At 44.3% G+C, this 23,419-nt stretch overlaps 1 protein-coding gene across 1 annotated transcript in view; it reads left to right on the forward strand.

Annotated features, from left to right (window-relative positions):
• LOC147725901 (uncharacterized) overlaps nt 1–23,419 on the forward strand; it is a 290,139-nt gene that overhangs the window by 253,305 nt on the left and 13,415 nt on the right. Inside the window, exon 7 of the mRNA XM_086960041.1 lies at nt 6,220–6,414. Within this exon, the coding sequence (XP_086816167.1) occupies nt 6,220–6,375 (156 nt within the window). The 3' untranslated portion in view covers nt 6,376–6,414. The remainder of the gene's footprint in view (nt 1–6,219; nt 6,415–23,419) is intronic.

A 23,419-nucleotide genomic window follows, 5' to 3' on the forward strand; every position in this document is an offset into this window, starting at 1 on the left:
AGGTATTTTTAATGTGAGGTAAGCGTTAATTACAGCTCCTAACTATACCCTCCCTTTAATCTTTACTTTTGTTTTTGTAAATATCTGATTTTTTTTATTATTAGAATATGTGAAGCCAATTCAACACCACACATGGCCTCCGCTATGCCTGGCAAGGGGTTGGCTAATGGGCCTGTTCTGTAGCCGAACCCCCGCCGTGCAAACCCACGGCCGTGCGCGACACGTGGGAGCGTGCAGTGGCCCGTGCAGATAAGGTATTTGGCCCCTGGGGATGGGGTCCTGGTTCTCATAAAGGCTCAGGGAGAGGGTCACATGCCACCCTCTTTTATAATTTAAATATTTAAGGCTCCGAGTGGGGGGCCATGCACCCTTCTCCTCCCGAAAAAAGAAAATATGTCCCTGGGGGCTGGGGGGCCCATTTGAGCTTTAAGAGGAGGGCCAGACACACCCTCCCCTAATATAAAGTATTCTGTCCTGAGGGATTGGGCCCCAGGAGTTTCTTTTTTTTTTTTTTTGTGGTGTATAACACATTTTTAAGTTTTGCACGTATTTTCGTACTAGACAAGATCAAAACATAGCACAGGAAATCACCAATACAAGTTCGACAGTGTGTAAAAGTACATTAGTTATGCATCATTTCGTGCGGTTCGTCAACTCTGGCCGTTTCCGGTGGCTCGCAGATATGTCCCCTGTACTCATTCCAGCTGGACCAGATACCAATCCATTTCTGTGGGCAGCCCCTCGCCATGTAAATCGTCTTCTCATGAAGCATGCACCAGTCCATGTCTTGTTTCCATGGGCCAATCGTTGGGGGTAAACCCGCCCCCCAGAGTCTAGCTACATTACGCTTTGCAATCATAAATCCAAGTGTTGCCCACGTTCTGCCCCGTACAGATAGATCGGTGGGTTCCCATAAATTCAACAAGCACCGTTTAGCCTCCACCCGCAATTCCACCCCCCCATACCGCACGCATGCAGTGGTGTATTTACTGCCAGTAGATCCGTGAGAGGGGACATTCCCACAAGATATGAAGGAACGTCCCCGCCTCCCCGCATCCTCTCCAGCAAAGCCCATCAGAGCCACGGCCCATGAGTTGCAACCTCGTGCCTGAGATGTACACGAGATGAAGTCTTTTCAGTTGGATCAGACGCCCAGGAGCTTCTTAAGGCTCTGTGACGGTAGCCGTGCACCCTCTCCCCTATAATGGACTTGGGATGGGACTCCTGTGGCCCATTTGGGCAGGGTGTGGGGGAAACGCCCTCTTACCTCAGTGTTAATGTACTTGTAATTGGGGGATAGTTTCACCGGGGCCTCTTAAAACTTGAGCAGAGGCCAATAGTGTCTTGGGGTGAGGTAAGGCACGCACTTCCTTTCCTTTTAGAAAAAATAAATGAAAAAATAGGGCCTCCGGGGTCCCCAGGGTTTGTAGTGGATCGGGTGGTGTTTTTTAAAAAAATACCATGGAAATCACTGCTTATGACCTCATGTATTACATCACCCAAGAAATATTCTAAGACATAATTTAGTATATGAATTATGACATCACAAATTACATAATTGTGGATATCACTTATGACATCAGCTAATCATGTACATGTACATAGGTTAGCATTTGGTGCACATAGTAGTGTAGTACTCTACACATACAGATGACACACTTGTCAATGTAAACATTTGCTACTCTATCCATACTCCCAGCACCCTTATTAGTGTAGGACTGTATTAACCTACATATACTCCCAGCACCCTTGTTAGGGTAGGAACATGCTGCACTACATATGCCCAACCACCTTTGTTAGTGTTCTACTGTTCTACTCTACACATCTTTCCCACACTCTTGATAGTGCAAGAGTGTGCTCCTCCACACATTCTGCAAGCATCCTTGTTAGTGTGGGAGTGTGCTACACTACACAAACTCTCAGCACCCTTGGTATTGTAAGAATGTGTTATTCTATTCACATTCCGAGCACCCTTGTTACTGTAAAAGTGTGCTAACCGACACATACCCCCAGGCACCTACTTAGTATAGTAGTGAGGCTCTACACACCTCAAAACAAATTTCTAGCACCAGTGTTAGTGAGTATGTAACTCCAAAAATACCCTCAGAACCCTTGTTAGTGTGAGAGTGGCTTACGCTATACATGTTTCCACCACCTATGTTACTGAAAGATTGTGCTAGTACACACATACTTCCAACACCCTTGTCAATGTCAGAGTGCACTACTCAATACTCATCACTGTACAATGCACATACTCCCAGTACCCTTGCTAATGTAAAAGTGCGCTATTCAATGCTCATCACTGTACAATGCACATACTCCCAGTACCCTTGCTAATGTAAGAGAGCGCTACTCAATAGTCATCACTGTACAATGCACATACTCCCAGTACCCTTGCTAATGTAAGAGTGCGCTACTCAATACTCGTCACTGTACAATGCACATATTCCCAGTACCCTTGCTAATGTAAGAGTGCGCTACTCAATACTCATCGCTGTACAATGCACATACTCCCAGTACCCTTGCTAATGTAAGAGTGCGCTCCTCAATACTCATCACTGTACAATGCACATACTCCCAGTGCCCTTGCTAATGTAAGAGTGCGCTACTCAATACTCATCACTGTACAATGCACATACTCCCAGTACCCTTACTAATGTAAGAGTGCGCTACTCAATACTCATCTCTGTACAATGCACATACTCCCAGTACCCTTGCTAATGTAAGAGTGCGCTACTCAATACTCATCACTGTGCAATGCACGTACTCCCAGTACCCTTGCTAATGTAAGAGAGCGCTACTCAATACTCATCGCTGTACAATGCACATACTCCCAGGACCCTTGCTTATGTAAGAGAGCGCTACTCAATACTCATCACTGTGCAATGCACGTACTCCCAGTACCCTTGCTAATGTAAGAGAGCGCTACTCAATACTCATCGCTGTACAATGCACATACTCCCAGTACCCTTGCTACTTGCTAAGAGTGCGCTACTCAATACTCATCACTGTACAATGCACATACTCCCAGAACCCTTGCTAATGTAAGAGTGCGCTACTCAATACTCATCACTGTACAATGCACATACTCCCAGTGCCCTTGCTAATGTAAGAGTGCGCTACTCAATACTCATCACTGTACAATACACATACTCCCAGTACCCTTGCTAATGTAAGCGTGCGCTACTCAATACTCATCACTGTACAATGCACATACTCCCAGTACCCTTGCTAATGTAAGAGTGCGCTACTCAATACTCATCACTGTACAATGCACATACTCCCAGTACCCTTGCTAATGTAAGAGTGTGCTACTCAATACTCATCACTGTACAATGCACATACTCCCAGTACCCTTGCTAATGTAAGGGAGCGCTACTCAATACTCATCCATGTACAATGCACATACTCCCAGGACCCTTGCTAATGTAAGAGAGCGCTACTCAATACTCGTCACTGTACAATGCACATACTCCCAGGACCCTTGCTAATGTAAGAGTGCGCTACTCAATACTCATCCCTGTACAATGCACATACTCCTAGTACCCTTGCTAATGTAAGAGTGCGCTACTCAATACTCATCCCTGTACAATGCACATACTCCCAGTACCCTTGCTAATGTAAGAGTGCGCTACTCAATACTCATCACTGTACAATGCACATACTCCCAGTACCCTTGCTAATGTAAGAGTGCGCTACTCAATACTCATCACTGTACAATGCACATACTCCCAGTACCCTTGCTAATGTAAGAGTGCGCCACTCAATACTCATCACTGTACAATGCACATACTCCCAGTACCCTTGCTAATGTAAGAGTGCGCTACTCAATACTCATCTCTGTACAATGCACATACTCCCAGTACCCTTGCTAATGTAAGAGTGCGCTACTCAATACTCATCTCTGTACAATGCACATACTCCCAGTACCCTTGCTAATGTAAGAGTGCGCTACTCAATACTCATCACTGTACAATGCACATACTCCCAGTACCCTTGCTAATGTAAGAGTGCGCCACTCAATACTCATCACTGTACAATGCACATACTCCCAGTACCCTTGCTAATGTAAGAGAGCGCTACTCAATACTCATCCCTGTACAATGCACATACTCCCAGTACCCTTGCTAATGTAAGAGTGCGCTACTCAATACTCATCCCTGTACAATGCACATACTCCCAGTACCCTTGCTAATGTAAGAGTGCGCTACTCAATACTCATCTCTGTACAATGCACATACTCCCAGTACCCTTGCTAATGTAAGAGTGCGCTACTCAATACTCATCACTGTACAATGCACATACTCCCAGAACCCTTGCTAATGTAAGAGAGCGCTACTCAATACTCATCACTGTGCAATGCACGTACTCCCAGTACCCTTGCTAATGTAAGAGAGCGCTACTCAATACTCATCGCTGTACAATGCACATACTCCCAGTACCCTTGCTTCTTGCTAAGAGTGCGCTACTCAATACTCATCACTGTACAATGCACATACTCCCAGAACCCTTGCTAATGTAAGAGTGCGCTACTCAATACTCATCACTGTACAATGCACATACTCCCAGTGTCCTTGCTAATGTAAGAGTGCGCTACTCAATACTCATCACTGTACAATACACATACTCCCAGTACCCTTGCTAATGTAAGCGTGCGCTACTCAATACTCATCACTGTACAATGCACATACTCCCAGTGCCCTTGCTAATGTAAGAGTGCGCTACTCAATACTCATCACTGTACAATGCACATACTCCCAGTACCCTTGCTAATGTAAGAGTGTGCTACTCAATACTCATCACTGTACAATGCACATACTCCCAGTACCCTTGCTAATGTAAGGGAGCGCTACTCAATACTCATCCATGTACAATGCACATACTCCCAGGACCCTTGCTAATGTAAGAGTGCGCTACTCAATACTCATCCCTGTACAATGCACATACTCCCAGTACCCTTGCTAATGTAAGATTGCGCTACTCAATACTCATCCCTGTACAATGCACATACTCCCAGTACCCTTGCTAATGTAAGAGTGCGCTACTCAATACTCATCCCTGTACAATGCACATACTCCCAGTACCCTTGCTAATGTAAGAGTGCGCTACTCAATACTCATCTCTGTACAATGCACATACTCCCAGTACCCTTGCTAATGTAAGAGTGCGCTACTCAATACTCATCACTGTACAATGCACATACTCCCAGTACCCTTGCTAATGTAAGAGTGCGCCACTCAATACTCATCACTGTACAATGCACATACTCCCAGTACCCTTGCTAATGTAAGAGAGCGCTACTCAATACTCATCCCTGTACAATGCACATACTCCCAGTACCCTTGCTAATGTAAGAGTGCGCTACTCAATACTCATCCCTGTACAATGCACATACTCCCAGTACCCTTGCTAATGTAAGAGTGCGCTAATCAATACTCATCTCTGTACAATGCACATACTCCCAGTACCCTTGCTAATGTAAGAGTGCGCTACTCAATACTCATCACTGTACAATGCACATACTCCCAGTACCCTTGCTAATGTAAGAGTGCGCCACTCAATACTCATCACTATACAATGCACATACTCCCAGTACCCTTGCTAATGTAAGAGAGCGCCACTCAATACTCATCACTGTACATTGCATATACTCCCAGTACCCTTGCTAATGTAAGAGTGCGCTACTCAATACTCATCACTGTACAATGCACATACTCCCAGTACCCTTGCTAATGTAAGAGAGCGCTACTCAATACTCATCACTGTACAATGCACATACTCCCAGTACCCTTGCTAATGTAAGAGTGCACTACTCAATACTCATCACTGTACAATGCACATAAACACTTGGATATGTCAGACACGTTTGGGACACGGTTGTCATACATTTGCTAGTGATGGCTGCAAGTTCTTGAACAGTAACCTGCGTTCACCCAGGGAAATTTACCAGCCACAGACATTGTTATACTTGGAAATGTGTGAGAGGTGATTTTCATGAATTGCACACTTTTTAATTAAATAAAAAACATGCATAGTGCACGATTGTGAGTCTCCCATGAAACGTGGTGCCCACATGTATCACCAGCACTCCCACTGGGCAGGGGCTTGTATGTGAATGATCTGGGGTCACAACACTGATCCAGTCCTCCCAACTGCATATGGTAAAGGCATTTCAAAGTGGTATCTGAGTGACTGATTGTTTGTTCCAACTACTCACAGATCTCAGAAAACCAGGGTCGATATGGAGCCCTTGTGAAGAGACAGCTAGAGTTTGAGAAGCTGTGCACCAAAGCCGGAAAATACACGATACAAGCCGGAGACGCACCTGTGGGGAACACCACTGGAGAAGAGCCAAAGGACAGGAAGGAAAACTGAATCAGGCATCATCCTCATACAGAGAGAAGCATTCTTCAGGTGAGTGATATTAAAGAGGAGGAATGCTGTCTTTAAAGACTGCATAAAAAGTTAAGTTTATACATGTTGATAGCACTGGTAAGGGGTCTTTTGACAGCCATCTGTTTTAGTTACATTTCTTTCCCGCAGGCAGGGAGTGCAATATGTTCCCATGGACACTGATCACCTAACTGTTTTTCTCATCTTTTTTTCATACACTCTTTAAAAGGGAACCATACAAACCATCTTTAAATCCAATCAGCTTGGATCAGGTGTACAGGAGATAATGCTGTAAAAAACAACAGTGGGTTCCATGTGATTCAAATATCTGTCACACGAAGACTTCCCTCGTCCAGCGTGGGTTCATGTGAAGACCTTGCCCTCAGGATGGGCGCATACGAAAACATACTTCCTGCAGTGTGGGTTCATATGAAGGCCTCCTCTCTGTACCGCAGGTGCGGGGAAGACCTACACCCTGCAGCATTGGTAGTTGCAAAGACCTCCCCCATCCGCATTGGGTGCATGAGAAGACCTCCTCCTGCGGCATGGGTGCATGAGAAGACCTCCTCCTGCGGCATGGGTGCATGAGAAGACCTCCTCCTGTGGATGGGAGCATGAGAATGCCTCCTCCTGTGGCATGGGTGCATGTGAAGACCTCCCCCTGCAGCATGGGTACATGTACCTCCCTCGTGTGGCATGGGTGCATGAGAAGACCTCCTCCTGTGTCATGGGTGCATGAGAAGACCTCCTCCTGCGGCATGGGTGCATGAGAAGACCTCCTCCTGCGGCATGGGTGCATGAGAAGACCTCCTCCTGTGGTATGGGTGCATGTGAAGACCTCCTCCTGTTGCATGGGTGCACGAGAAGACCTCCTCTCGTGGCGTGGGTGCACGAGAAGACCTCCTCTCGTGGCGTGGGTGCATCTGAAGACCTCCTCCTGTGGCATGGGTGCATGAGAAGACCTCCTCCTGTGGATGGGAGCATGAGAATGCCTCCTCCTGTGGCATGGGTGCATGTGAAGACCTCCCCCTGCAGCATGGGTACATGTACCTCCCTCGTGTGGCATGGGTGCATGAGAAGACCTCCTCCTGTGTCATGGGTGCATGAGAAGACCTCCTCCTGCGGCATGGGTGCATGAGAAGACCTCCTCCTGCGGCATGGGTGCATGAGAAGACCTCCTCCTGCGGCATGGGTGCATGAGAAGACCTCCTCCTGTGTCATGGGTTCATGAGAAGACCTCCTCCTGTGGCATGGGTGCATTTGAAGGCCTCCCTCTGCAGTATGGGTGCTTGTAAAGACCTCCCTACTGTGGCATGGGTGCATGAGAAGACCTCCCTCCTGTGGCATGGGTGCATGAGAAGACCTCCCTCCTGTGGCATGGGTGCATGAGAAGACCTCCTCCTATGGCATGGGTGCATGAGAAGACCTCCTCCTGTGGCATGGGTGCTTGTAAAGACCTCCCTTCTGTGACATGGGTGCTTGTGAAGACCTCCCTACTTCCTGGGCCACTGAAAGTGGGTTTCATTATGCTGAGCCAGCAAAATCAATGCATTGCCATCACTGTGCTGATCAGAACTCTCTCCTTGACACCGACACATCACCGCTGCTGCGGCCTGACGATGCATCGCCTTCGCATCACCAGCTTCGCGACTCGATGAAGTATCCCCTTTACTGCCTTTACTGAGTCAAAAGCTGGTAGGCAGATTCTCTGGGCTCTTCCAGTGCAGAACGAGGCAATCTATTTGAGTGTGCCAACGACCCATTCAAATGTGCTAATCACCCATAAATTGTGTAGATATTAAGTGCTAAAGTGAATTTAAAATCTACATGTGTCAAAATCATAGATAGACTGAGCCCAGTCCTATCTAATCTGCATTTGCCTAACCGATCATATCCCTAATCATAGCCCAAACGACCATGATCAAACAAATACAGTACCATCATAATTACACAGTCAAATGCATAAAAACTAGCTGTAGCTTCACAGATACTCGAGAATCAAGAACTAGTACTGTAGTGTAAGCACAATGACAGAGGGGAGGAGATGCGTGATCAACTAAATAAGTTTAAATGATTAGAAGAAATACAGGGGAGTACAGAATCTAATATACAGGTTAACCAAGGGACTTGTCTAATATACTAGATAATGTCCACTGGGTATAAACATAACAGTACTGCGTCTGGGGGTCAGTATCAGTATAGGATAGGATATATGCAATAAAACATATCCAAGTTAAAACAATAAATAATTATCCAATATAGTAAAAACTATTCTAAAATAATCCCTACTGCAATAAAGTGTTGGTATACGGACAATATTATCACAAATTAAATACAGGTTGCTAATACAAACAAGTGTGAAGATCCTCTGTAAGATTAAGACCCCCTGGCTGTTTAGTATCGAGTTGTAAAATGTATTTAGTCTCTAATTTACGCACCTTTGATTCTCTATTGCCTCCCCGTCTGCTGGCACTGACTGCATCTATGACATAGTACTTGAGCCCTTTGTTGTTACTTTGATGGTGCACTTTGAAGTGCCTTGCTACCGGGTACGTATTGTCTTGATTGACAATAGCGCTCAGATGTTGTAGGATACGCTTATGGACTGCGTGCTTGGTTCTCCCTACATATCTGAGTGATCAAGAGCATTCCAGGATATAGACAGCAAATTCTGTCTCACAGGTCAACACTTTATTGGTCTGATGTTCTTTATTACTGAACCCATCCTTGAATGACTTTTTGTTGATCCCGTGAGTGCATGATAAATAAGTCTTGCACTTAAAAAAACACTATTGGTTTACAACCAAGTGGTTTTTTCGATTACTTCAGGGCTCGTGCCCACCAATCTATCCCACATAGAGGGAGCTCGACTGAATGTGATGGATGCTTTTTTGGGGAGTGTACTGCCAAGGACAGTATCTTTAAGAATGATAGGCAAACTATTGTTAATGATCTTTTGTAACGTTGTTTGTTGTAACCAACTATAATATTGAAGGGATTAGTTGGTTTTACAACCTGTGTGTTAGTCTTAACTGAGTCAGATACAACAGGGGTAGCTATCTCAGCTGTGGTGTCATACTTGCTCAGTAATTGCTGATGGCTGACAAGCATGGATTTAGATCTGGCTTTTTCTATGATCTTACTTGAATACCCCCTTTCCAGGAACCTAGATCTACTGGCTACCTTGGCCTGGTGTACATAAGTAACATTGCTGCACAGCCGTCCCAGGTGAAACATTTCGCCATATGGTATGCTCATAATCAAATGAGCCGGATGTGCACTACCCGCATAAAGATGGCATTTCCAGCGGTTGCCTTCCTGAATAGCCTGGTCTCAAGTTTATTACCACTAGCATACACTTCTGTGTCTAAAAAGGACACCATGGTTTGATTGAGTGTAGCGGTGAATTTGAGATTGAATAGATTTACATTGATTTTAGCCACAAAATCCATTGCTTCCTCCTGACTGCCTTTCCACACCGCAAATAAATCCTCAATGAATCGGTACCATGCTACCACCTTAGATTCAATGACTTCACCAAATTCCGTTCTAAGGACCAGTTCCTCCCAAGCACCCATATGCAAACAAGCATAGCTTGGGGAGAAACTGGCCCCCATTGCTACTCCTTGTAGGTGCCTAAACAGTAAGTTGTTATACATGAATACATTATTTTCTAGGCAGAATTCGAGCATTTGTACCAACATCAAGTTGTGATCTTTTAAAAGTACACTTCTTCGTGACAGGTAAGAGTTAACAGCAGCTATTCCATCAGAGTGTTTGATACTAGTATACAGTGCTGTTACATCTAGTGCAATCATCCAATTGTTGTCTTGCCATTCAGTACTTTGCAGTTTAAATAAAAAATCCCCAGTATCCTGAATACAAGAGGATCTGACATAACTCTGCAAAAATTAGTCAATATATACCGAGGTATTATCAAGTAGCCCCCCTCTAGCAGATATTATCGGTCTACCAGGGGGATTTTCCAGATCTTTGTGTACCTTTGGTATAAAATAGATAAGGGGCGTCACTGGTTTGTCCGTTCTCAAAAACCTGTATTCTGCTTCAGACAAAAGTTTTTTGCTTTTCCATTTTGTTAACTTCTGGTGAAACTCAGACTGCATCGTTTTAAGTTGGGCCATATTCATTCTTTCATAGTGTTGCCTGTCATTCAACTGCTTGTAGGCTTCCTTTTCATAGTTGCTTTGGGTCATAAATACTACATTTCCCCCTTTATCACTCAGTCGTATTACAATGCTCTTGTCTTTGCACAATGTGGTTATAAGTCGCTCATAATCAGTAGTTGGACTGTCATATCTGCGTTTGCTCCTGCAGGTATTGCTTTGTAAATCTTTGAGTTGGCTAGTAACATGTTCCTGAAAGACATCAATTAGATCTCGTGGCATAATGGGGCTAAATGTTGATGATGGCTTAAAAGCTGGTAACGGTGCTTTGGTGCTAGATGTCAGAACATCTTCAACTGCTGTACTGCCATCCACTGTTCGAATAGTGTCACAGTCTGCCCCTTCAGTTTCCCAAAGTTCCAATAGCTCATCAGAAAAAGTTGTTTCATTTCCGATGGCACTAAGATTGATTGAACTAGTATGTGGGTCAGTAGTGTTCTTAGCTCTTAATTAATGGAATTTCTTGAGCTTGAGTTTCCGAGTTGTTTTATATATGTCAGTTCGGATAGCTGGATAGTCCATATTGATTTCTGGGGCATAAGTAAGGCCTAGTTCGAGAATATTCTGTTCCTTGGTCGATAGTGTCAGGGGTGTTAAATTGACAAGTTTGTTTTGTATTGCCAAGTATATTTATTTCTTGGTCCATTGACCTCAGCCCCATCTCTTGTATTGTCCTCCGCCTCCTTGCCCCGAACCTCTTCCTGCGTGTGTAGTTTTTGTATTTTCTTTGTAATTCCTTTGCACGCGAGGTCTTAGAGATTGCATCCGCTCCTGACATAGAAAACTGATCTCTTCTCCAGGAGACGGTCTCTTTTGTTGAATGTTTGACGCCACATTGCGAAACTCTGAGACAGACTCGCTCCCCCCTCCAGAGCTCCAGTCAGATACGGTAGAGTCAGTATGATCTTTATTTTAATTTGCCACTCTTGTGCGATCTGGTGCATGTGCCCCAGCTGTTGGCCCTCGCAGAGTGTCATATTTCAGTGAAAACGTAAAAATCGGGCCTAACTCATAATCATTTCTGTCTCGTTGGAACTTGTAAGTCTTGCGTTCCATGATTTTTGCCTCCTCCTTTTTCAATCTGGCGTTCATTTCAGTAGTAAGCTTGGATTTCTCCTCCGTGGTGCCCATTGTCTCAAGTTCATCATAAATGGTTGAAATTTCCTTAAGAAGCTGAGCTCGATTGATGGCGGCATATTTAATTAAGATTAATACCAAGCGTCTCGATGCTTCTAGGTTGCTTTCAGCCCATTCCTTCATTAAGTCAGGATTAGGGCTTTCATAGCTCGGGGCAGTAAGGATGCGTAGCCCCCGGGGAATCCTATTACATCGATATAGCGTTGTAATGACTTGGATTCCCACCATTTACTTTGCCCAGCTTTAGACTTTTTCTCAAGTATCTTAAATTTCTCTTGTAGAGTACTGCTGTTAGGGCTACTTTCGATGTTAGGTCTTCCGCGAACATTCGCTGGAATCGGGAGGCTGTCCGAGAACATCGTAATAGCCGCTGCCTCCCGCTCTCTCACGTTGTCGGCTGACATTTTATTTAGCACTTGCAGAAGGATAAGTGCAGGCGTCCTAAACTTGTTCAAACCAAATGTAAAACAAAGTAGCGCCCGCGCATCAATGAAACTCTCCTCCCCTAAGTACCGACATACATACATACATACAGCTATACATATATATATATATATATATTCCACCAATTTGGCTCGTCCTTGTCGACCCCTGGCGCTTCTTTGACCGGTGCAATACTCCTCGGCAGAGCCCTGCCGTAATTCATGCACACACCTCCTTCACAAGAATGAATACGCACTCCCAGGATCTTCAGTTTTGCAAAGTTTAATTTTCAGCAATTTCCAGCATAACACCAAATACCGACGCGTTTCACCACCAAACTGGCGGCTTGCTCACGGTAGATATTTTCAGTCACAATCAAACCCTCCATTTAGGAGTGATCTGCCACCCACGTGATTCACTATGTCATTTCCTAATTATGGTGCTAGGAATCATGGGAATTGTAGTGCAATTAAGACATCCTACGTACATATTTACATTTTGTTTAGGAACCAAAACCAGGAGCATGCGTCAAAAAACCTCAAAATAAATTGGCTAGATAACTCTGAAAATGATGAGTTGCTAGTCATGAATCTATCATCACGTTCCATCAGCACCTATGAAACCTCATCATTAAACATGAGATCAATTTCTGTCCCACAGAATGAATGGACATGGCGCAAACTCGCATTGATATATACAAATACATAAGAAAAATGTAACTCGCAAAAATTTTCCATGAAAACAAGGAAATGGCAAACGTCACGAAAATGAAAAAGAAGAAATGGATGGACAAACGTGACAGAAGTCCACTGCAGTGGCTAAAACTTGCAAGTAGTTGTTTCCCCAGACTATTCCTGTTGGAATCCTTCACTAACATAGTCTGTCCACTCCAGGATCAATATGTCAGACATGGAATGTGGCCACAAAGCACATCAGAGCTTCACCAGAAATGCATCTCTCATACTCAAGGTTGTCATTTGGGAACAGCAAAACTAGTAATCTGTATAGGGATAAAGAAGCAAAATTGAAACATAATGAAATGTTTTGTAAAAGTGAAGGGATTTTGAAACTAGAAGCAAACACCTCTCGCTGGGGGGCTTACCTTGCGGGCCCTTGCCCTGAATGCTAGCTCCGCTGCCTGCTTGTCTCCCTCCCGCCACCGCACCTTCAATCTTGAGCGGCCGCTGTGTGGAAGGGGACCTTGTTGGGGAACTACACTTCCCAGTCTGCCCTGCGGCGGAAGACGCCGCCGCCCGAATTTCGCGCGCCAGGAGGCGCATAAGACGCTGCACAGCCCCCGCGGCGCGGGAAGCGCCGGGAGAAACCCGGGACAAGGGCGGGACAGTCTGTGGCAGTCCGGGGCTGGACAAGGCTGGGCTGGGCCACATCCCTTGGTTGTAGCAGCAGAGGTGATCTATGGACTAATTTGTGAGATTGCCCAATTTTGACGACCTCTCTGATTGTGTTATATGATTATTTTATTGTAACTAGCAGGATTACGAGTTGGTTTTATCTTCTTTATCCCTATTTCATGATAGCTTTTGTTTTACAAGCATATTTTATTTCTTCTTTGCTAGCCCTATAATGTCTAAACAGAAGGCCGTTAAAAACCCTCCAGTGATAGCCATGATGGTCAATAAAATCAATAACGAGCGCAGATTATCGCTTGGTAAGGGGAGCCCACCTATTAGATGTCCTACTCTGTCTAGCTCGCAGGTGGCTTCACCAGTGGATGATTATTGCGAACTGGATAGCCCTGAAGTCTCAGTGGAAGTGCCTGCTGAATTAGCTCATAACATGGATAGGTCTGATGTATCTATTGAGCCCCCTGTCCAGTGCTCACCGGCCCCTAGAGCGCTGAGAGCTTGTAGGAAAGCCCAAACTAACCGAGGGGGAATCCGAACCCGTAACAAAAAAAGAGTAGAAACATCTTCTAATTGTATCGCTGGGGATGCGCAGCCAAAGGACAAGAAAGGCTCAGTGAAAATGAACACTGACCAATTTGATCTTTTGGTCCGTATCATTGATGCCAAGGTAGAAAAGATCATCAAACCCCTAGTGGCTAAATTGGACAGGTTTCCGCTGAAGTCATAAGACTAGGAGGTCTTCTGGATACCCATATCGCCTTGGCCAAAAGATCTAGGGTTGTCGAGAAGGGCCTTATAGTCCCCAAAGCTGTCCCAAAGCAACCTAAAGGGAGGAGAACTGTAAACGATGAAGCTATATCTGTACCCCCCGCTCTGAATCTCCGCCTATCACCAGTCAGATTAAACAAGCAGCAGTGGCAGCGGCCCCTGTGAGCCAGGTTGGGTCAATTAAGTCGACGAGAAAACGCTTTATTAACCTCCCACCTGACTGTGCACCTTATGTGGTTGTTTTAACCAATGTTTTAACCTATTGGAACAATCCCTATCAAGCACCCGTAGGAATCCCATGATTCATTAGAAAATAAAACAGTGTCATGGCTACACAATCACTGTGGGTTTCTACTTACCTATTCTGACCAAATACTAACTACCAGAAGGGTAGACTGGATAGGTAACTCTAATAAGACAAGTAGGGGTGATTGTGTAATAGTTCACTTCAAACATCCTCAACATGTGGCAACAGTCTTGTTAAGGGCAGCTTCCTTAACACCCGATGAGAACAGCATATGTGTCCGCCCTCTTGGCTATTTTTATAGTCACCTCATTAAATTGCTCCCTGATACCAATAGAAGTAGTCTTTTCACCTCCCCTTATTGCCCGGTCCCTGGGATCCCTATGCAGAATAGATTCCAAATCTTAAGCACTTTGGATTCTAACGATTGACATACTCAGTTACTTGGGCCCGCTTGGTGTGTGACCACAAACGTCCAGGTGTTTGGTATAAGGGAAAAGCATACTGATGTTGAGCCGACCTTGGTGGCCAACAACAATCTGTCTAGTGACACTAGGAATATAGTCAATGGGAATTCTAATACGGGAGCTGACCTTAATGGTACCATCTTACCTGGAAATAATAATAGAACCAGGGGTCTTAAGGGTATAACAATTATTAGCTGGAATATTGCAGGGTTGAAATCCAAGGGGGACGCCTTGGGCTGGAATGATTTTATTAATACCTATGATATACTGTGTTTCCAGGAAACATGGAGTAGGAAGGAGGTTAACTATGAGGGGCTTGCTTCCTATAATCTGCCAGAGCAGGGTTCTACATCTGGGAGAGCCAAAGGTGGCCTTTTGATTTTAGTTTCTATTAACCGGTGGATTGTAGTCAAAAGGTACATGACCGTGGGAGCACATGTTCAGATCCTCTGGCTCTTTGAGGACCAAGGCCGAAATGTATTATTACTTAATTATTATAATAATGTTTTTGATGACAGCAGGACGTCTGTAGTTAAAGACTTAGCTAGCACTGTTGATAATCTTAATGATGAAAATAATGTTTTTTTAAAATTTTATTTGGGTAGGTGATTTTAACATCCCGCTATGTGAATTATCAACCCAAAAAGTTTGTGGGGTTACAAATAATGCTGGTTCTGATGATCTCCATTTTAGGCACAACAGCTATGGAGATTTTTTGTATAGCCTCATGGGCTGCTATGACCTAGAATTCCTGGAGTTCGCTAAAGATTTAAATGGGCAGACCATTCCTACTTTTAAGAATTGGAGAAGTAGCTCAGTAATTGACCACATGATTGTTTCCTCTAATATCACCCCTTATTGTGCATCTCCTAGGATTGAAGTCACTTCTTTAAGTGATCACAATTATATTATCTTAGAATGTACCCTTTGGGGTGAGAGTACTGTAGCAGTAGGAACTACCATTACCAATGTGGAACCACACAGATCAAAAGGTGTTAGAGTTAGATGGATAGGGGAAAAAGCGAACAAATTATTAAGTTTTATCGTTAATGAATGTTTGACTGATATCACCCTTATCCTTGAAAACAACACTGACTATGAGCGAGTTTTATCTGCTTTTATAGATATTAATACATCTATCGATGCCAGGTTCACCAGACCAATTAGAGACAAGTGTAGAACAAGTCCAGGCTGGTTTGACCACGCGTGTACTGCTTTACTAACCAAACTGAAACACGTACTTGTTAAAAAACACAGGGACAATATTCTAATAACTAAACTAAGAGTAGACTATAAGCGAGCCCTGAAAAGGAGGAGGGGTGAGTTACAGCAGGAAGCTTAGGATTCCCTTAAGCAAGCAGCGGGGTTACATAATAATACATTATTTTGGGCTACGGTTAACTCCCCTATTCTTAAGGAGGGAAATCTACCTGAATTAACTTCTAATGTTCCTAGTGAAGGTTGGGTTACTCATTTCTCTAAAATGCGATAATTGTGTGGCCAACATCCCTAGTAGATGGCCCATCTTACCTCTGGATATTACTGCCACCGAGGTGGAGCATGGAATTTGTGCAAGTAAGGGGGGAAAGCCCAGGGACCCGACGGGGTCCCTATTGATGTATACAAAGCAGCCCCTGAGATTTCGAGACCCCTTTTGGCAATAGTTTTTAACGCAGCTGTCTGATCAGAAGCCCCTAAAACCTTTGGAGAATCTATTATAATTCCAATTCATAAGGGCAGCAGGTCGGATGTTAAAAATTATCTCCCTATTTCCCTCCTTGAGTCCTCAATAAAGATCATGAGTAGAGTTATGCTGGTCAGGCTTGAAGAGTGGGTCGAACAAGAGGGCATTCTGGCCGATAGCCAGTATGGATTTAGGAAGGGACGGGGAACCTTAGACCAGTGCATAAATATTGATCTTATAATTGGTAAATATACAGAAGCCAAAGGCGGCTGTTTATATCTCTGCTTTGCAGATTTAAGCAGCGCCTTCGACATGGTCAACCATACTTTATTGTGGCCAACCTTGTTACAGTTGGGAGCCCCTGAGGGTATAATCTTTTTTCTCGCTAGGCTGTACCAAAAATTATCAACTTGTGTGCGTTACGGACGCAAGGCCGAGTGTACCCCCAAGTTCAGCATCCAACGAGGCATTAGACAGGGCTGTGTTTTGGCTCCGTTATTGTTTATTTTTTTATAAATGAAATTGATGCAATTTTAAAGGGTGTAAAGGCTGATGTCCCTCAGATCAAGGGTGTTTCCGTGCCGGTGTTATTGTATGCTGATGACGCCGTGCTTCTCTCTAGAACTCCCCTTGGCCTACAACGTCTAATTGACAGATTTTCTATGTTTATTAACACCTTCAGCGCGGCGCGAATTTTCGCGCTGTGCTGAAGGTTCGAAAAACGGGCGCGGTCGTGACGGAACGGTTCCGTCATCAGCACAGCCCAACCGGCGCTGATGACGGAACCATTCCGTCATGAGCGTCGAAGGGGTTAAGGATAGAAAACTGGTCATTAACAAGGGGAAAACGCACACAATGTCCTGTGGGGCAAAAAGCAAATCCAATGCCTTTTTTATTGATTCTGACAAGATACAATCAGTAGATACATTTTGTTACCATGGTATAACCTTCAATCATGACAGAAAATGGTCCACCGAATTTAATAATATTAGTCATAAAATGGCGAAAAGCGCCTATGGTGTCTTTAGATTTGCGGCAAAAGTTGGGGACAGAAGAACCAGGTATATGTCACAAATTTATCAAGCAATATGTGTCATAATTGCACTGTCTAGGGCGGCTGTCTGGGGTCACAGATGTAACCATGACTTGCTGTTGGAGGAAAACTCTTTGTTTAAAAAGCTTTTGTGTTTACCTCCATCCGCCCCTACTGAGTTGACTCATCGGGAATTAGACATTGATTTCCTTACTGACTCAATATCCCTAAGACCACTTATGCTATGGCGTTCCATTTGGCTCCAGGACGAAAAGTCTTTTAATAGATCTATTATCGAAGATTGTCTTTCTTTGGACATGTACGGGAAAATTCCCTGGATAAAATATGTCGCCGGTTGTTTTTTGGAAATATTTAATCTAAATGTTTTGACTGACCCTAGTTCTGCATCTATGATATCTAAAGCCGAGTTGAAAGCTACATTTTTGGCTAATAAGGCGAGTAAGCAAGCTTTAGCTAGTGGATCTATGTCAACAGTTATGTTTTTTAGCAGATACTCTTCTACTGAAGGTTTTCCATTCTATTTAGCCATAGTGACTAGGCCATCCCACAAGTTTGTACTAACTAGACTGAGGTTTGGAGTAGCACACCATCTAGTTGCCTTTCCAAACCTTAAGAAACATCCTAAAGGTCCATGTTTGTGTCTAAACAGAGCACCCTGCACTTTTTATTGTTATGTAAACTGTACACAAACTTTCGTATCGCCTATCTGAAACCGATGTTTGTCAAATATGGTGTACGTACAGTTGATGAGGCAATGAATCTTATATTTAACTTGAAATGTCGACATCTGTTTTTATACTGCCATGTCTTTAAATCAGTCCATTAGTGCACACAAAGGCTTGCTATTTTAAATTACCTGCCCGTATCTGTTGGTATCTTTTTATATGTAACTTATAATTTGTCAAACTGTGATTTTTACTATGTGCTTTTATGGTATTTTGTATAGGAACCGAATAAAGCTTCATGAAATGAAATGAAATAGAAGCAAACACAATTATGTTAGTATCCTCAGACTGATTTATGGGAGCAGCGCAAATGCATAAAAGAGACTATAGTATTGTAAGTGGCCACAACTGAATTTTAAAAAACGAACACATTCCTATTTAAAAAAAAGTTTTTTAATTGTTTGTGAATTGAATAAAATATTTCATCGTTTGTGTATTCATTGATAAATGCTTGCTTTTGTATCTCTTTGCAGTTCAAATCATCAACAAATGCTTAGCCGGACAGTGGCGGCTAAGACGGTACGGGGTGGTGCGGCGGGGCTGGGAAGGGTAGTATAAATAAAAATTCACTTACCTGAACACCGCATCTCTCCTCTGTCCCGCCCATGTCGCCTCTCCTCCGCTCCTCAACCAGTATGTCTCAGGCCTGCCATCGCAGTGCCAATGTGCAGTCTGGTACTGCCATTTCGACTTGGTAAGTGCATCCACGTACCAGTCCCCAAACCTTCCCTCTGCTGCATGTTAGTCACCCCTAAAGTAGGCCTGCGGGCAGGGTGCCTTGTCAGTAGGAGGTAGGGCATGCCCTGATGTGTGTGGCATGTCCTGGTAGTGAATTACAGCCATTTTCGTTTTTCACTATTGCAAGGCTACCTGCTCCCACGGCTAGAACGGGCAGTTTGATTATAACATCTATATAACACCAGGGAACATGGTGGTCCAGGCCTTAGTGGTCTCAAGGCTGGACTACGGCAACTCCCTCTTCCTGGGATCCCCGAAATATGTAGTTAACCGTCTGCAGGTCGTACAAAACGCAGCAGCTCGGTTACTACTAAACATACCTAGACGCCAGTCAATCACACCGAGACTGAAGGAACTTCACTGGCTTCCTGTTCAGGCAAGAATCAAGTTTAAGGCACTCAATCTGGCTCATCGTGCCATGCACGGGAGGGGCCCTGCACTTATTCAAAAACTGGTTACCCACTACATTCCCCAACGACAATTGAGATACAGCTCAAAATTCCTCATGAAGAACACCATTGCTGAAAGAGCCAGATGGGGGGGTAGATCCTTTTCCCACCTTGTACCCAAACTTTGGAACAGCTTGGATCCCAATATCCGATCCATCCAAAATGAATACCAGTTCAGGAAAAAAATCAAGACCTGGCTCTTTCCACAAGGCTAGTCTCTCCCTCTTGCTCTTCTTCGCATCGCAGCGCTGAGATGCCCAAGGGTAGTCACGCGCTTTATAAATCCCATAAACATAAACATGGAAAAAAGCAGCATTTAGTATACTTGAACTCAGAGTGATAAAATACATCTGTTAGTGAAGTTGGTTTTAACATTCTGTGTTTGAAAATACCACTTTTAGAAAGTATTTTCTTGCCTAACCATCCAGCATGCCTCTGCTAGCTTGTGTACTATGTGTCTTGGTTTGTGAGTGACAGGGGTTGGGGGATCCAGAGTGAGTCAGCACAGGGTGAGTCAGCCATGAAGAATCCAGACTCCCCTAAGGCAATCACGACGCTGCAATGACGCCGTGGTTTGGCGCTCAGATGGGGAGCGGAACACTGGGCATATTCTCCACCCAGGCTGGGTGGAGAATATGCAAGTGCATATGATGGTTTGGGCAGGCCAAGACGGCCGGCCAAACCAGTGTGCGCACTTTAGAGCGCACCAACTACTCTATTCTCGTATGTAAAGGATTCAAGCCCCACCGCCCGTCCTAAGCTGGAGATACTAAAAATAAAATCATAGCTTATGTTATCATCATTTTATTTTACACGGCTCAACGAGTGGGGCGACGCTCCTCTGCCGCTATAGCCGGAGGTACTGCCTATCAATAATAACTCAGTGGGGTCACAAAATTCCAATAATGATTCCGTGGGGATCCCCGGATTCCAGAAATGATTCAGCAGGGGCCTGGGGTTCTAGTAATAAGTAGGTGTCAATGTCAATGGAAGTCAACAAGTTAAGACCCACTGGCTTAAAGTATATGGTGCTTCCCATATCAAACTGAACATCAGAAAAGCAAATACTTTTTTATCAGATCCTAAAGGGATATCCTTGCTATGCTTAGCTTCGCACAAAAGCCCCAAATTGAAATACATAACTAATTTATAGATACACTCTTTGCAAACACACTGAAATAGTTCCCCACTAAAATTAAAATATCATATTACCAAATAAACGTAGGTTATTCTGAACATGATGGAAAAGGACAAACCTACCTCAGAGGAGTTGCTGTGGAGCGCCAAGCAGCAGGGTCTCCACAGCATACTCTGGTTCCAACATGAATCTGAATGGTCAATCCTTCAGCAGCCTGCTCCAGAGATACATGTCCAGTGACTTTCGGAGGCATTCCTTGTCAGCAAGGGCCATCACTGGCAGGGAGGCATAGGTGCTCAATCTGTTTCTGCATCACTTACCTGCGGTAAGGGTGAATCCCAGCAGCAGGCACAGCATCTACTGCACTACACACATATGTAGTGGAACTGCTGACCTCAGAAAGGGAGAAAGGGTCGCAAAGGAGGAAAAAAAGTCAGAATTTACTTAAAGCTTCCAAGTTCAACCTTGATAAAAGACAACTGAAGAAAGGCACCAGACAAGGAATAACCTACCAGAGTTGGAAAGGAGCTGCAAGGCTGAAGAGTGTGTGCTCCTCATATGAGCTGCAGAAGACTAGAAAAAACATCAAAAGCAGTAGCAAAAATTCGGAAACAGAAGGTGGCAATGAACCCAATAACGAATCATTCACCTGAGCTCAGCCCAGTTATATCTCACTAACGCTTCCTTTCACACCCTCCATGCAGGAGGAATGATTACTAGAAACAGGAAACACGTCACAGGATATGGAGCCACCATCTTGGATTGGATTGGGTGACCAAACAAACGCAGCACGGCTTGGCTGCCATCTTGGATTGGGAAAAGAACCATGTTAGAAAACGAGCCTTGTGGAAAGAAGACCGCTCACCCAAACCCAAACTGAAAGGAGAGGACCAGCATATTTGGTTCTACCTTCCGCTGCCAAGACTTGTGGCCCAGCCTCCACCTTCATCCCAGATTCCTTAACACTTTACACCATAAGGGGTCACTATTAGTCCATAGTACACAGGTCTCCTAGAATCTGGATCAGGAAACTTCAAGGACCATAAGGCCCTGTAGACTTCCTAGAAATCCAGAGAAGCAAGGATGCCAAGCGCCCAGCAGAGTCAAAACACTGAGGGCCAGAGTCTGGAGCTCGTCACCAAATCCCTGAGCCTGTCAGGAGTGTGCAATAAAATCCAGCTGGGGAAATGAAGGTTTTATGCTTTTAAGCTCTTGTGGACATCCTGCATCTGAAAAATGATTCACACGCCTGCAGCTGTCCGAGGCACAAGGCCTGGGAAGAATTTTACAGATGCATCACCCATTGAACAGCCCCGCTTCAGGCACCCTATGAGACTGTCAGTCTCACCTCAGTGCATTTAAAAGGACACCACCTTACTCTTGATTACCTCTAGATAGCCCTCTGAGGCTGCCAAGTGTCCTTGGCTGTCCATCAGACACTAACACACATAGAAACAGTTCTCACACATCACGCATCACATATCAACTCAATGCTTTATGTATATATTGTTTTAAATGTATAAAACTGTTCAGGTGTATCCTGGTGAATCCTACATGTACTAGGAGTAAAAAAGTGCATACATGGGAAGTGCCTCGCGTAAGCCACCACCAGCGAGAAGTTGGCTAGTTATCCCAAAATGCTCACTCTTTCATCATCAACACTTTCCTATGTTAGGGATCGAAACCAGCATCCAAAATGTGTGAAAGAATATTGTATGAGTGCAACCTAACAACTACTAATGTGCACGGTGCCCATCTCCAAAAAATCCCAGAGTCCCTCTAGAGGGAGGAGAACAATTTCCTCACAGGCACAGAAAAAGTTACAAATAAGTTGCTAAAAGGTACTCTGCATACGTCTATAATGGCTGGGGCCTGCACTCATGATCAAAAACCATACCATGTTTTCGACCATTCCAAGTTGGACGGCAGACATGTTTCATTGCCAAATCACTTTCTGGCAAATTCTTCAGGGCACGGGGACGTCATTCCCCCCTTGAAGTGCACCGGACCTGTCTATCAGACACACTAAACGTGTCCTAAAACATTCCAAAGCACATATGTCCCAGGGCTTTGACATGTACTGTGACTAAGGTTTCCACCTGCCCGGATTTTTACCGGCTCCGCCAGTATTTTGATGGGTTAGCCAGTCAAACAAGCATTAGCAAAGACAACAGGTCTCGCCAAAGGGCAAGCTATTGGCTTTGTCAGTCGGATGGAGGTTGTGAAATGGAAGACGGCTGGGTTAATCAATAGGAGTGGGTGGACTGGTGGAGAGCATGACTGTTAAAGAAAATGTGCTATGTGCCTCAATGACAGCGAGAACAGCGGACAACCATTAATCAACCTGTACTACACGCCAGACTCGAAACTGGAAGTGATGCATGGCATATGCTGGTCAATCAGGAGCCAGCAAAAAGAGTGACAATGCAACCAACGAATGGGAAGCAAAGGTGGGCTTCATGCCCTCCATTCTAAACAATGCCCCCTGCAAGCACAGCGCATATGCTGTGTAGGCGGATACTACAAATAAGCAAAAACATCTAAAGCTTATATTTATGGCCTTTATCCTTACATACTTCAAATAGCAAATATAAATTAAAAACACTTTTAAATGTGTTCTAGTCCTGCAATAATGATCCATGACTAAT

The sequence above is a fragment of the Lissotriton vulgaris genome, chromosome 3_1, assembly GCF_964263255.1.
Source record: "Lissotriton vulgaris chromosome 3_1, aLisVul1.2, whole genome shotgun sequence".
NCBI classification, from domain to species: domain Eukaryota; kingdom Metazoa; phylum Chordata; class Amphibia; order Caudata; family Salamandridae; genus Lissotriton; species Lissotriton vulgaris.